At 36.0% G+C, this 13,473-nt stretch overlaps 3 protein-coding genes across 3 annotated transcripts; all 3 read right to left on the reverse strand.

Annotated features, from left to right (window-relative positions):
* Positions 1-122: 122 nt before the first annotated feature.
* LOC141711707 (small ribosomal subunit protein eS8) lies at positions 123-3,080 on the reverse strand. The gene is made up of 5 exons (XM_074514356.1): positions 2,949-3,080; positions 2,739-2,811; positions 1,763-2,093; positions 773-942; positions 123-393 (listed from the first exon to the last, which is right to left on the reverse strand). Exons 1-5 carry the CDS (start codon positions 2,950-2,952, stop codon positions 315-317), a joined length of 657 nt encoding a protein of 218 aa, XP_074370457.1. The 5' UTR covers positions 2,953-3,080; the 3' UTR covers positions 123-314.
* Positions 3,081-3,657: 577 nt separating this feature from the next.
* Positions 3,658-6,167, reverse strand: LOC141711708 (chloroplastic import inner membrane translocase subunit TIM22-2-like). Its single transcript, XM_074514357.1, has 5 exons — positions 5,837-6,167; positions 4,958-5,022; positions 4,762-4,834; positions 4,626-4,679; positions 3,658-4,165 (listed from the first exon to the last, which is right to left on the reverse strand). Exons 1-5 carry the CDS (start codon positions 6,045-6,047, stop codon positions 3,927-3,929), a joined length of 642 nt encoding a protein of 213 aa, XP_074370458.1. The 5' UTR covers positions 6,048-6,167; the 3' UTR covers positions 3,658-3,926.
* Positions 6,168-6,424: 257 nt separating this feature from the next.
* On the reverse strand, positions 6,425-13,131 carry LOC141711709 (kinesin-like protein KIN-12F). The gene is made up of 16 exons (XM_074514358.1): positions 12,737-13,131; positions 12,411-12,548; positions 11,821-11,904; positions 11,604-11,729; positions 11,437-11,496; positions 11,284-11,337; positions 11,114-11,206; positions 10,906-11,001; positions 10,402-10,550; positions 9,892-10,041; positions 9,463-9,592; positions 8,482-9,381; positions 8,206-8,304; positions 7,989-8,126; positions 7,100-7,870; positions 6,425-6,971 (listed from the first exon to the last, which is right to left on the reverse strand). Exons 1-16 carry the CDS (start codon positions 13,004-13,006, stop codon positions 6,717-6,719), a joined length of 3,513 nt encoding a protein of 1,170 aa, XP_074370459.1. The 5' UTR covers positions 13,007-13,131; the 3' UTR covers positions 6,425-6,716.
* Positions 13,132-13,473: the final 342 nt, after the last annotated feature.

The raw sequence follows: 13,473 nt of genomic DNA on the forward strand, positions 1-13,473 counted from the left end.
CATTTTAACTTGAAGTTTAGTTGACAATTCAAGGTGTGCTTCAGTACTTGTAACTTGTGCACATCTGACATAAGCATAATATTGACACCTAATAATATCAATGCTAAATTACAAATCACGTCTACTTGAACAAACTTGCAATATAGGAAAGTAAATGTAATTTAAGTCCATCACACACCAACACATTAAATTCTAGTTAAATAGTTGAGAAACAACATCTAAATCAACCTCGAGGTGAATATTTCTCAGGTTCCATACAATAAAAAAAGTACAAAAAGGAAAGTAATGCAAAAACATTCTCAATCTAACTCCACTTAGGCTGCTGCCCCCTTCCCTTTCTTCCTCTGGAGTTTCTTCATGTAGAACTCCAGCTCCTTGCCCTCCAAAATGTACCTGTTCGGAACAAGTCATTAGAACTCTTTAGCAGACATCAGAAGTTCATTAATAAATACAGAATATAAAACTATATACCTTGATTTCAAAAGTACATTATCAGTACAACAACTTATTGTCATAACAATTACAAATGTATGCTTTCTGTTTTTCCACAGTATTTTTCTTAGATGCAAAAAAGTTCAAGGGAAAGGTTGACTTGGGTATGCAAAAAGCCACAAACCATCATTCATCAAATAACCATCGGTAACATGAACATGAATGGGCTGCATAGTCCCATCAGAAGCTCAGAAGTCACAATAATGTTCACATAGCTAAATCATACCAACAGAAAAAAATTGCTTGACATAAACAGAAGGCAAGAGTAAAATTCACATACCCATCAGCACGACCGCATTGACCGGGTCGCGATGAGATTGAAGCCAATAATCGACCACCTCCGAACTGTTCTTCAATATGGGAATCAATCTTGCGATCTTCTTGGCGACTCTGTATCTTCCTCACAACATGGTTGCTCTTTTTTGCCTCCTCGGTAACAGCTTCACCCTCCTATCAAAAAGTCATGCATCATCAGGCAGTGATCAGTAGGATTAAATCATCTTAATTTCTAACAAAAATGTTAAGTCATATTGGCAAATAAATGTTGCACAAAACTGTTAAATCAATTTTTTAAGATACATAAAGCATGCATATAACAAATGCATCTATAGCATTAGATTAAACAGATTAAACCAAACGTTGCACATCTATGTGGTAATGGTGACGTGTGAATTATGAATAATACTGAATACTGTTCAAGCCTGTAGGCAAACCTAGCACAGGGCTCATACTACATATTTGCTTGCAAGAGAAAGTGGTACTATCTCCACAGGGGAAACCACTTACAGTTTACCCGCTCATTAAAAAAATCTATGTGATGATTAGATAAAAAAACAAGAGAAACTCATAGTATTTGACCTTATCAGAAGTTTTTCACTTGCCCCTTGAGTGCTATAAAATTGTATTGTTTGCTAACAAATTATCAGCTGGTTAGTAATCAAGCTAGCCGGTACTCACTGGTAATATCAATGTAGACAGCAAATGTTCAGTGTATTTAGATATTCATGTTGAACCTTTAAATTCCTATACAAATAAGAGAGTTTTAAATAAGGAAAACATTTGCTTCTCTTCCATCAAGCACAAAAACTACAACCTAGGATGTCCTTCATACTTCTTAATATCAAACAAAATAGGTTGCAACATTAAAGAATTGAGATACCTATGCTATCTGGACTTCAATGAAAGCGTAAAACATAAGTACATATCCGAAGCAATATTTAGGAGAAACCACCACAATTATTGCAACTCATAACCGTAAAAAGATCAATACCTCTCCTTCTTTCTTGGTAGTAGCAGATTTCTTCTTGCGACCAATTTCAACACCGTAGTGCTGAAGATACCACTGCTTAAATGGTGCAGCATCAACCTGAACAATGGCACTCTTGACCAAAGTCTGTGTTCTGACCAACTCATTATTGGATGCATTATAGACGACATCCAAAATTCTAGTCTTGCGTGTGACAGCCTCACTACCCCAAGAGTAATTTCCAGTGTCCAACCTCAAGGCACGCCACTTGACATTTCCACCTCGAACACGCACCCTCCTAACAGTCTTGTTGCTGGACAACTTAGTGTTTGCGGGCTGTCTTCCCAACTCATACCTAACATAACAAAACCAACCTTTAATTCAACCACCAAAACTATAGAACTACAGATCTGATTCTGATGCCCCACTATCACCCACACATACACCAGATTACTATTAAGTCCTTAATTAACTCTTCTAAAAAAACAATCAGTTGCTCACAGCTCACACAAAAAAATTACACAAAAATAACCATCCAATTATGAAAAGAATAGACCAATGTAATACACTTGTTTCACATTAACATTACCATAATTACAAATGTTAAGAATCCGGCAAACATTTGTGTACAACATCGAAAGTCAGATCAACAAAACAATAATTCAGTGTATATAAAAATTGAAAATCAGAACCTATATCATCTCAAATACAAAAAATGAAACCAGCCAATAATATATTAAAAGTAAAACTAACTTATAAGCTTATTTCACATCAGTACATTACAAATAAATTACAAATATTCGTCAAACCAGCAAAAACTGTTGTATAAAAATCATTAAGGCAATTAGCAATGTAAATCAATTAACAGACTTCATATAAACCACCATCAATATATAGATAGAGAGAGGATGAATATAAAGGGGGAGAGAGAGAAGGAGAGAGAGAGAGAGAGGGAGGGAGAGGGAGAGAGTGAGGGAGAGAGAGAGAGAGAGGGGATTACTTTCGCTTCTTCCTCCAGGCCTTCTTCTTGCCACCAGTGGCACGCCTCTTGTGCATAGAGTCCCGAGAAATACCTGTTTTTCATTACCATTTTACAACAAGATTTAGCATCATCATCATCATCATCATCTTAATTAATATCAACGAACATTCAATAAGAACAGTAAACAAACAATGCGAGTGATTTGATTAGAGAGAATTAGTCACATACCCATGTTTGCGAAACTTAGAATACACAATCTGCAGCTGCGGCAGAACACAACAAATTATAAGAGTGCAGAAACAAAAGCTGCCTCTTCTTCTCTTTTTACCCTTCCCCTAAACCCTACTTTACTTGGGCCTTCATTTTAACACAAAGCCCAATTACAAGTCCAACTGCCCCTGGCCCTGTCTATTTTATTTTAACATTATTCAATTATTCAAATGTTGTAAATAAAGAAACGGATTTTCCAATTGATGTGTCAAATTTTGATTGGTCCTTCCATCATAATTATTAATTAACCTCTACATTTATATCAATTTCACCAATAAAAATGCTCAAAATTTATAAAAATTACTGGTTAATGTGTGTTCATGGGCACACACTGGCCAAACTCAGAAAGAAAATAGGGTTTTTCCAAAAATATGTAAGTCTAAAAATATTGTCATTTTTTAAAAATATTGTCTACATGTTATTTTTAATCTTTTTTAACAAAAATATAATTTTTTGCGACTTGATGCAACCTCAATGAGTTTCTACAACTTTATGATCTCTCTTTTTTTTTTGATAAACTTATTTGTTCGATTAAGCTTAAAAAATATTAAAAAAGAAAATAACAATTCAACTTGAAAAATACATTCTTCTTTCATATGCGAACATTTCTCAAATACAGTGTTATACATCAAAAGTTGCATAAGATGGATACAAATTCACACACATATATGTATAATTGATAGAAAATAACTTCTAAACAATAAATAAGTTGCACGATTAAAACACTGGTATATATATTCGCACACATATGTGGAACATTGATCAAAAATAACTATTGAACCCCCGTTTCAGCTGGCCATTGTATCTACAAACAAAAAATTTAAATTTTTTGTTGAAGATAACATAATATTCCAAAGGCCTTTTAGTTATCATTCAAAAGGTTCAGCTCAACATTTTCCATGCCAAAGAAACTACTAAAGTACTAGTTCAGCTTGATTAATACGAGGCTCCGACATCTCGTTTGCTAAGGGATTTTACAAAGAAAGAAAAAGACTCCTTGAGTTCATTTGGCAGGGGAATTGACAGAGGAGGAAGTGGACCATAATGATGACTGGCTTTGGTCCTCCGGCGGGAAGATGCAAGTGCCAAAGCTGGTTGCTGCTTGTTAAGGCCTTCAATAATGAAGGAAAATGCCCCGAAGGTGAGGCAGCCCTGAAGAAGAGCCTGTGGTGCACCTGTAACATAAACAACATAGAAGTTAAGAATTCTTTATTAATTTAAAAGGTATTCGACATTAGAGATGGATGTGTAGAGCATTAAAATAATCCCTGGTTTATGCTTTAAGGTAAAAGAACAACAGACACCCAAAGATTGCACTTTCTAAGATAAAATTCAATTAGATGGATAAGACAGAAAAGGCATTAGCAAAAACTAATTCTAGAACAATGCCTCTCTCCCTTAAAAAAACGAACTTTTATGGATTAAACATATGAACTTACATGGATTCACTCCCAAGACAACCAATACAGATAAGGTGGAATTAACGTGCAGGGTTAACGAACAGGCAATTCAGGGAATTTAAATTTGAACGAAACCAACTTTATAAGTAGTTTAAGTACATCTGGTACTCATTTTTATGTATGAAAATACATTGCAAACAACACAAAAGAACAATTAAAGAGAGGTATGCAATACCTGGGAAACTCATTGCAACACCAGTGCAACATCCCGCTACACCTGCATTAATAACTGTGCCCCAAAAAAGAACACAGGCAATTTAAGAACAGTAACAGTTACAGAAGTACACAACTATAGAATATAAATGCTTTACCATCATCTTTCCCTCTTAATCTCTTCAAAAGACACGCAACCAAGCTGTGGACTCCAGACAGAATTGCAAATGTCTGGCATAGGCAGAAGTAATACGATTAGTTACACACCAACAAATACTAGTCTAGGGGTCTGTTAAGTAGTAAATTACAAGTATGATTTCTCCAACTCAGTTTTGGAAACAGATATTACTATACCTTAGCAGATTTACCCGCCTCTCCAAACGATCCTTTGAATCCTTTCTTCGTAATCAATCCAGAGCCTGATACAAGAGCATAAAGCCATCAATACGGTAACATAAAAAAACACATGAAAGGACCAGATCACACAATCTGCTTGATCATACAAAGAGAAAATGCAATAAACACCAAACAGTTACTCCAGTTTTTTTCACTACTGGTGATATAAATTAGAGCACTTAATATATCAAGAACACGCCAATTCTCAACTATCTGGGAATCTAATTACGGAAACGCAAAGGCATATTGATATCAATACATGTCTACTTGACTTGAAAGCAGGTAGTAATGAGCTAAAGGATACCGGTCTTGGTTTGAATGGTGACTCATGTAACTTGAGAACTAGAAAGCCCTTTGTTTAAAAGAAAAAGTCTTCTGCATCAAAATGTGTAAATAAATTTCAATTTTTTATTCATTAGTTGAGAATAAAATCCTCAGGTTCTTTATCAAATGGGGTCTTAACAGAATATAACTCACACAACATTATCTAAAGATAAAACTTTACTCACTATATAACTCCCAGTCTAAACTACATATAATTAAGTAGGAGAATCATAATTTAGACAAGGAGCCATCTAAATTGATAATTAGAAAAAAAACAAATGAAATAGAGAGAGAGAGAGAGAGAGAGAATGGGTGAGAGAGAGAGTGAGAGAGGGAGGGGGAGAGAGAGAGAGGGGGGGAGCCGGGGAGGGGGGAGGGAGAGAGAGAGAGAGAGAGAGAGAGAGGGGGAGGGGGAGGGGGAGGGAGGGGGAGCCGGGGAGGGGGGAGGGAGAGAGAGAGAGAGAGAGGGGGAGGGGGAGGGGGAGGGAGGGTGAGAGAGAGAGAGAGAGAGACCTAATCCAAAAATGGAGCCCATAAAAGCACCACCAGCAGCATCACCGGCAGACCTGAAGACGCAAACGAGTGGAGATGTGGATAAATTGTCGACCGCCAATGTATCAACACTTAACTTAGGGTTAGGGTTAGATTTAGGGCTTAAAGGAGTTGTGTCAACCTCTGGGTCAGAGTCGGAGATCGGAGAATCTGCCGGCGGCGAAGAACCCATTTTTCTTATCCACGATAAAATTACAAACTAAACCCTAACTATGTTAGAATCTCGAGACGTGTGTTTACCAGATTTTAAAGTACAAACAACTTTGGTCTTGTATACAGTGTATTAGTATACGGGGGCACTCTTTTGTCCTCTTGCCCAAACCTGACGGAGGTTTATATATATTTTAATTTAATTATTCTTAATTCTTATTTCGCAATTTTTTTATTTTATTTTATGGCGAATTTATATTTACAGATAAACTAATTATTTATAAAATTTATAATAATCTAAATATGTTGAGAAATTCTAGATTTCTGAAGGAAATATAAACAGGTTTATGATTTAATTTAAAAACCACATAGGAAAACAAAATTCAGGAACAAATAGAATAGACTGGAAAAGAATATGGTTAACTGTTTTAAATCAGTACAAACTTATTTGTCAACCAAACATGAATTTTAGGTCTATGAAAAAAACAAGAACAAGAAAACATAATTTGTTGAAAGACAATAGATGCTATGCTAATGACAAAAGAACCAAATGCTTCAGTACTGAGAGGTGTTTGTATATTTGCATAAACCCAAGGAAGGTGTGATGCAAACCATATTGCTGTGACCTGGGGGAGGGTACTTCTATGTCAACCACAATCTATTGACAGGGACTAAAGAATCTTTAACACACTTAATACTGATCTTGATATATTGCTCCAAATTCCGCTCTCCATGCCTGATCATCGTCATGCGTTGTCGAGGCAATGTCATCATGTTGTGCTAAATCAGAGTCTTCTCTAAACAGTGGTCTTAATGCAGCTTCAGGCAATCTGCTCTCGGCAAGGTATTGTTTCATGGTAACCATCTCCATCTTGTGCTTTCTTTTGAGTTTTTCTACTTGCTTCTTCAACTTGTCATTCTCTTCATCCACTTTCGTGAAATTTTCCTACAGATATTTATGTAAGAATGAATTGATTATTAAAGAATTACTAAAAATGGACTAAATGTATTCAACACCAAGCAAAATCAAGACACGAAATGTTTTTTGTTGCAAAGTGAAATTTGGATATTTACCTCTGCAACTGAAGCAGCTTCCTCAGCTTCTTTCAGCCTGACAAGAAGTTCTCCGGCAGCATGAACTGCTTCTGCAGTATCTCTGAGCTGAATCTTAAGACTTCTGTTCTCCTTCCTTAGTGAGTCTCTCTCCCTGTCCCTCTCCACTCGCAAGACTGAAAGCTCAGCAGCAAGGGACTTGGCAAAACGTGACTTACCTTTACCTCCTGCTTTTGCAGCTGCTCTATTTACCTCTGCCACTCCTTCCATGATTGACCTGTGTTTGCTGACCAAGTCCATGTACTTCTCTTGCAGTTCAGCATAATGCTCAATCATTCTAGCATGCCCGAGTACGGATCTTTTAAGTACATCATCCAACTCCTCAGTACACTTTTTCTCTAATCTCAACTCCATCTCAGCCTTTTCTGCACGTTGACGGATAGACTCGAGATCAATTCTCAAATCGTCAGTCAAGGAAATCCAATCACTCTCCATTTCCATCCATCGTTGCCTTTCATTCTCAAGTTCTTCCTCACTATTACCTAGAGAGGAATATGTGCCACTCTTTCTCATCTGTATTGATTGCAATAACAAAGATGATGATCTTAATCTTGAAGTAGACTTCCGTACAGATGCGTCACTGTCCGACTGCGACTTGCTTCTTAAGCTTTCAATTTCTTTTAGAAGCGCTTCCTTCTCATCTTTATCAAAGGATATAACAGAATCTTGATCACACTGTTCATTTACCATGTCTGTTTCTTGGTTTCCGCAACTGACCTGCTTTAAGAGCTCCTGATAACAGATTGTATATGAATAAATAATAAACTAATTAGGTGCACGTCTGATTACTTGATTAAGAATGAGAGTTGTTTACTTGCGTGAAAGATAGGCATATGAGAAAAAGACTAACCTTGCTTTCATTGTTTGGCACCTGTCCGGGTTGGGGCTCTTGAATGGGCGATATTTCATTCTTCAAGACCTCAAGAGGAAGAGCATTACCATGTTCAATGCTCTCACGAGGCGCTGTCTGATTTTTTAATTGCTCTACCTGGCAAGTATTTTATATTAGAAACACGAAATCTGGGATTAGTACATATCAATCCAAATAAAGGACATGAATATAATACCAAGAGCTTCAACTGATCAATTTCAGCTTTTTGTTGCTCGCAGACGGTCTCAAGCTCCTTCTCTCTTTTACTGGCATCTGCTAGTTTTGTGTCTGTAGCCTGATAGAAAAGAAATCATATAGTACAATAAGATAGGAATGTGCAAACACAACAGATGTTGCTAGTTTTGTGTCTGTAGCCTGATAGAAAAGAAATCATATAGTACAAATAAGATAGGAATGCGCAAACACAACAGATGTTACAAGCTCAATTTAAACAGGTTTAAGCTAACCGCACCATCGACATTTGATCTGCCAACTCATTTGGCTTTCTCGAAAGAGATGTGTTCAAGCTGTTTTGTACATCACTGGTTACTGTTTGATTGCAAGCAGCACATAAGAAACGGGTTAAGGATCTGTCAGACGATTGTCTCTCTTCAGCCAAGGTATGAACAGAAGAATTGGCCTTGTCAATTGTCTGAGAAGATTTGAGTGCAAAATGCTCAAACGAAAATTCAACGGAGTCTTTTATTGATGCCGAGTTCCTCTGGTGTAAATCAATAATCTCTACGCCTCTCTTGAGGCTAGCAGCCAAGGACTCGGTACCTGAAATTATTTTACTGGATCTCAAAGAAGAATGAAGGTGGTCACCTCCTACGCGTGACTGCCTCGAAATGTCTGATGTGAACTTTGAACTGTCAGACAGATTTTCTGGACCAGCCAAATGACTTGAGGAGAACATGACACTTCTCCTAAGTGCATTTCCGATTTTAGGTGAATCTGAAAGGGCAGGCTCTTCAAGCACTGCAGAGTGGGACTGGCGACAGGCATTAATAGAAGCAATACTCTCACGTCCATCAAACGATGTAAAGCTGTTCTGATGTGAATATGATGTTTGGAAATCTTCTGAACTATTTTCATCTTTTTCACTGTCCTCAGAGCAGCTTATATACTGTTCACTTGTCAGATCTTCCATTGAGTTTTGCAAATTATCAAGCTGTAGACTGAGTTTTTTAATGTCATCTGCATCAATGTGAACTTCTTTTTCAGAATCATCTTCTATGCGAGGTAGAATCAATGAGCGATTAATGCTAACTCTCAATTGATTTAGGCTTTCCCGTGCACTGTTTCCTCCAAACTTTCCGTAGTTAGTAGAAGGTGATTTACAGTCATTTGACTTGGTTCTTATAAGTTCTTCCTGAAACATACATACATGATTATTCAAAACTATAACTTTGAAGATACTCAAACAGCAAACCTCTCTGTAGGGATTCATTACCTTCAATTGGCGGATCTGATCACTTAGACCATTTACATCATCCTCAGTTATTTCATTTATCACTGGATGATTTAAAATAGATTTAGCCCGCATTCCAAATCTAAGCGTGCTTACTGTTTCAGTACTGCACCTGCAATTTACATACAAATGCCTACTTTCAAAAAGAGTCCAATAGAAAGAGATCAGAGCAAGTATGTAAGTAAAATTTGATTTATTTATATTGTCACAAAAACCCAACTACAACTTGGTATCTGTATCATAGACACATCTTAATATTTTCTCTACCTTGCAACTTGACTGCAGAATTAAGTTCTTAGCTAAGCACCAAGTCCAAAAAGACTGCAGATGCATGTGTGTGTGTAAATATATAAGTATATATATCTACATTAAAGCTACCCTAGTATAGAGTGCAAAAGATAGAACATGTACTTGTTATCTGGGGAAATGGCACAAATAATGCTGAGTTTGGCATTGCCTCCAAGCGATTCCCTTAGTATATGTGTTAAACAGGAACCTTCATATGGAATGGCTTCAGTTTTGCTGGATTGAGTTGTTTCAGAAAGAATATTTACTAAGTTCCTGTAAAATCAAGAAAGAAGTTATTTAGTGTGCTAGTTACTTATAACTGTGCACGAGTACAACATGAAAGCAAGCGCTATAAGAGATACATATCATTGCTGGAAATATATTGAATTATAAGTGCAAGAAAACGTCAATGAAGAAGAAGTGATTTGAGTTGTGTTTTCTCAAAGGACATAAGCACAAACCAATTCATTAATGAATCAGTGGCATCTTACAAGTTCAAATTTTATTAACAAATACACCAACAATATAGGACGCACAAGAATCACAAAAGCTGCCTTAAAGTAACTGACTGCAGCTTGATTGTTTTCATTTGGAATATAAAAGATACGTATCGGTAAAATCATGGTATCATACCCAAGCTGTGATATAGACTTCTTTACATATTTTCCTTCCTTCATGCACTGTTTACCAGCATCATCAAGTGTAGTTCTTTCAAGTCCAGCAAGATCAACAAGAGTGATTCTGCTGGTTTTTGTACTGCTGAAGCACTTCGATGTAGTATTCTGAAAAACAATCATAAAAATTCAGTTGCAGTCATGTGACGATAACAAGAACATAGCAAGTCGAGAGAACTTGCATGTTACAAGAACCATTTGAAATTCAGTGTTTAGGATGTTTTTCAGCGTCAATTGTTGGGATTAAAAATATGACCTTTGGACAGTGACAGCCCCATTAAATGATCAGCTTTATGCATTTTTATGCACATTTATATGGGCATTTTATAAAATTGAATATACCACCAGTTATGTTTAAAAAAGAACTTATATAGACTACAGATGAATTTTCTCATCTATGCTAAACCTCAATACGAGTCGTATATAATTTCCATTTTCCAAATAAAATCGGTATTTATGTTACCTTGCACCAGGACTCAACGATGCATGTGAACACTACATGGGATCTTGAACTCTTTGAATTTATGCTCGTTGCGCCAACCTTTCTACTTGAGAGCCCCTGCGTCAGATTAAAATGTCATCGGCAAAGCTTTGCATGTATTGAAAAAAATCTCATTTGCAGCTCTTTATGCTAATAAACAGTTTGCTAAAATTGAGAACGTGTTTTGCACCTTAATCAGAATCTGGGTCACATCCTCATAGCTTCCAACATATTCCTCAGTCAAATTTTCAACGTAAAAACCAGTTTTAATGTCATCTTTTATCTGCCAGAGCTCAGCCACTTAAGTACATATAAAAGGCAAAACAAGGAAAACATAGAGGTACTTCAGTAACATGCTACCTTTAGGTTTCTCTGAGTTGGATCAAGTAAATCTCCAATCTGGTCATTGTATATCTGATAACAACATATCAAGCAGGTCATAAACATTTTATAATGCAGTTAAAGCACAGACTCAAAAGTCAAAACAGTTATGGATGACGCTAAGGCACATACCTCAAGAAACGAGCAACGACATTGATAATTTATCTGTTTGTCTTCAGAAATTTCTTGCTCCTAAAGGAAACAGAAGATCGAGAAGTACCATTAGTATATCTATATGGCGGTGTTTCTTTCTTCAAGTTACGATTTTATACGGACTAAAGGGAAGGAAATGAACTTACTCTTTGAATTTCAGAAAATAACATCTGAAATATACGCGGAGCAACACCCTGCTGACCATTAGCAATGTTTGTCTCGAGCATTGCACTTGGTGGACCCCACATCGTGTAACTCTTGCCGCTTCCAGTCTAGTAAGAAACATATCTCAAGCTAGCACTTCAGGACATGACATCGAATTGAATTTTTACAAATATTGCTGCTAACAAAGTTCAAATCTACCTGTCCATAGGCCAAAATGGATGTATTGTAACCAGCTAAGGTGTTCTTAACCAGAGGTACTCCAACCAGCTCAAAAACATCCTCCTGAAAAAATGTAATCAAAATGCTTATACATGGCCTTGATATCAAGAACTCAATTTAAAAACGTTATATTTTAGTTTAGAACAGCATATATGTTGAAAAAATATGATGGACTAGGGTCTACTTACTAGAACGAATAGTTACAGCACTATGCAGGACTAACATTCATTTGAGACAAGACAGTCATGAAAATATAAAATCTTGTTACCAACTACCGAGTTTGCAATTTTAACATTGTGAATTCTTCATGTCTTTGATACATGGTAAATTTATATGCAGGACTAGGGTCTACTCAAATGAATAGTTACAGAACTATGCAGGACACACATTCATTTGAGACAAAACAGTCATGAAAAAAAAAATCATGTTACATACTACCAAGTTTGCAATTTTAACATTGTGAATTCTTCGACGTCTTCAACCCAGAACACGTTATAAAGCCAGCACATGTTGGTGATCAAATTATCACACATAAAAAAATCAAGTAGTTATTGTAAAAAGAAGCTAACCTGTTTAGAGTTCGAATTGAGGACCGAATCAAATTTAAACTTCCTTTCCTCAACCAAAATTGAATCATCGGAGATGTTCCTCACCGAGAAATCTCCTAGTCCTTCTTTACTATTAGCAGCTCTAATTCTCACAATAACCTGTTCAAACACCATAATTAAGTAAAACAAAACCACAAATTACAAATTGAGACAACTAATAATAATTGTACAATTAAGTACTCTTCGGCTTTTTATAATTATTAAGATGTACAAAACAAACATCAATCATAAAAATTCTACAAATTATATAAATACACATAAATCTATAAAGTAATCATAATTTATACCTTAACAGATGGATCTGAGACTACAGCTACTGGATCTGATTCGACGACTCGGTCTCGCAAATTCTGAACCTTAATCGGAGACTTCTTAATTGTGGGGGCCAAATTGGAGGACTGAATGTTTGGATCGGAGAGCGGAGGGGTGTTTTCGGAGTTAAAACTCGATTTGTTGCTCATTTTTCGCTTATTCGAAAGTGATCTAGGAAGGAGATTACGAATAGAGGAGGCTGATAGAGTTCCCATGAATCTGTTCTCTGACATTTCTGAGTTCATTAGATTAGTTTAGAGTGAGAGAGATTTGAGAGAGACTAGGGTTTTAGAGAGAGAGAGAGAGAGATTGGGAATGTTTTCTCAATTTGAATTTTAGGAGAGAGGGAAGACAGAGATGAGTTGATCTATTTCTAAAACTGGATGACCGTTGGGAAATTTAACCTTGGACGGTTTGAATATGACAACTCACTTAAATTTGAATTCTTTTTTATTTTATTTTTACAGTACATTTTTTTTAATAAATTGATATTGCTATATTACTAGTAATGTAGATGGAAGATTTTAGCTTAGCGGATATAATTGTGGGAACAAAATTACTAATCGAATATAAGAAAAAAAAATATGACTTAAATTCCTTAATTGATAAGTTACATTATAAATTTTAAGTTATTATTCGTTTAAAGAAATTTACTTTAAATGCATCTTATGAGCTATAAAATAAAAAATTGAAATATTTTGAATAAATTATA

Source organism: Apium graveolens, chromosome 3 (assembly GCF_009905375.1).
Source record: "Apium graveolens cultivar Ventura chromosome 3, ASM990537v1, whole genome shotgun sequence".
Classification (NCBI taxonomy): Eukaryota; Viridiplantae; Streptophyta; class Magnoliopsida; order Apiales; family Apiaceae; genus Apium; species Apium graveolens.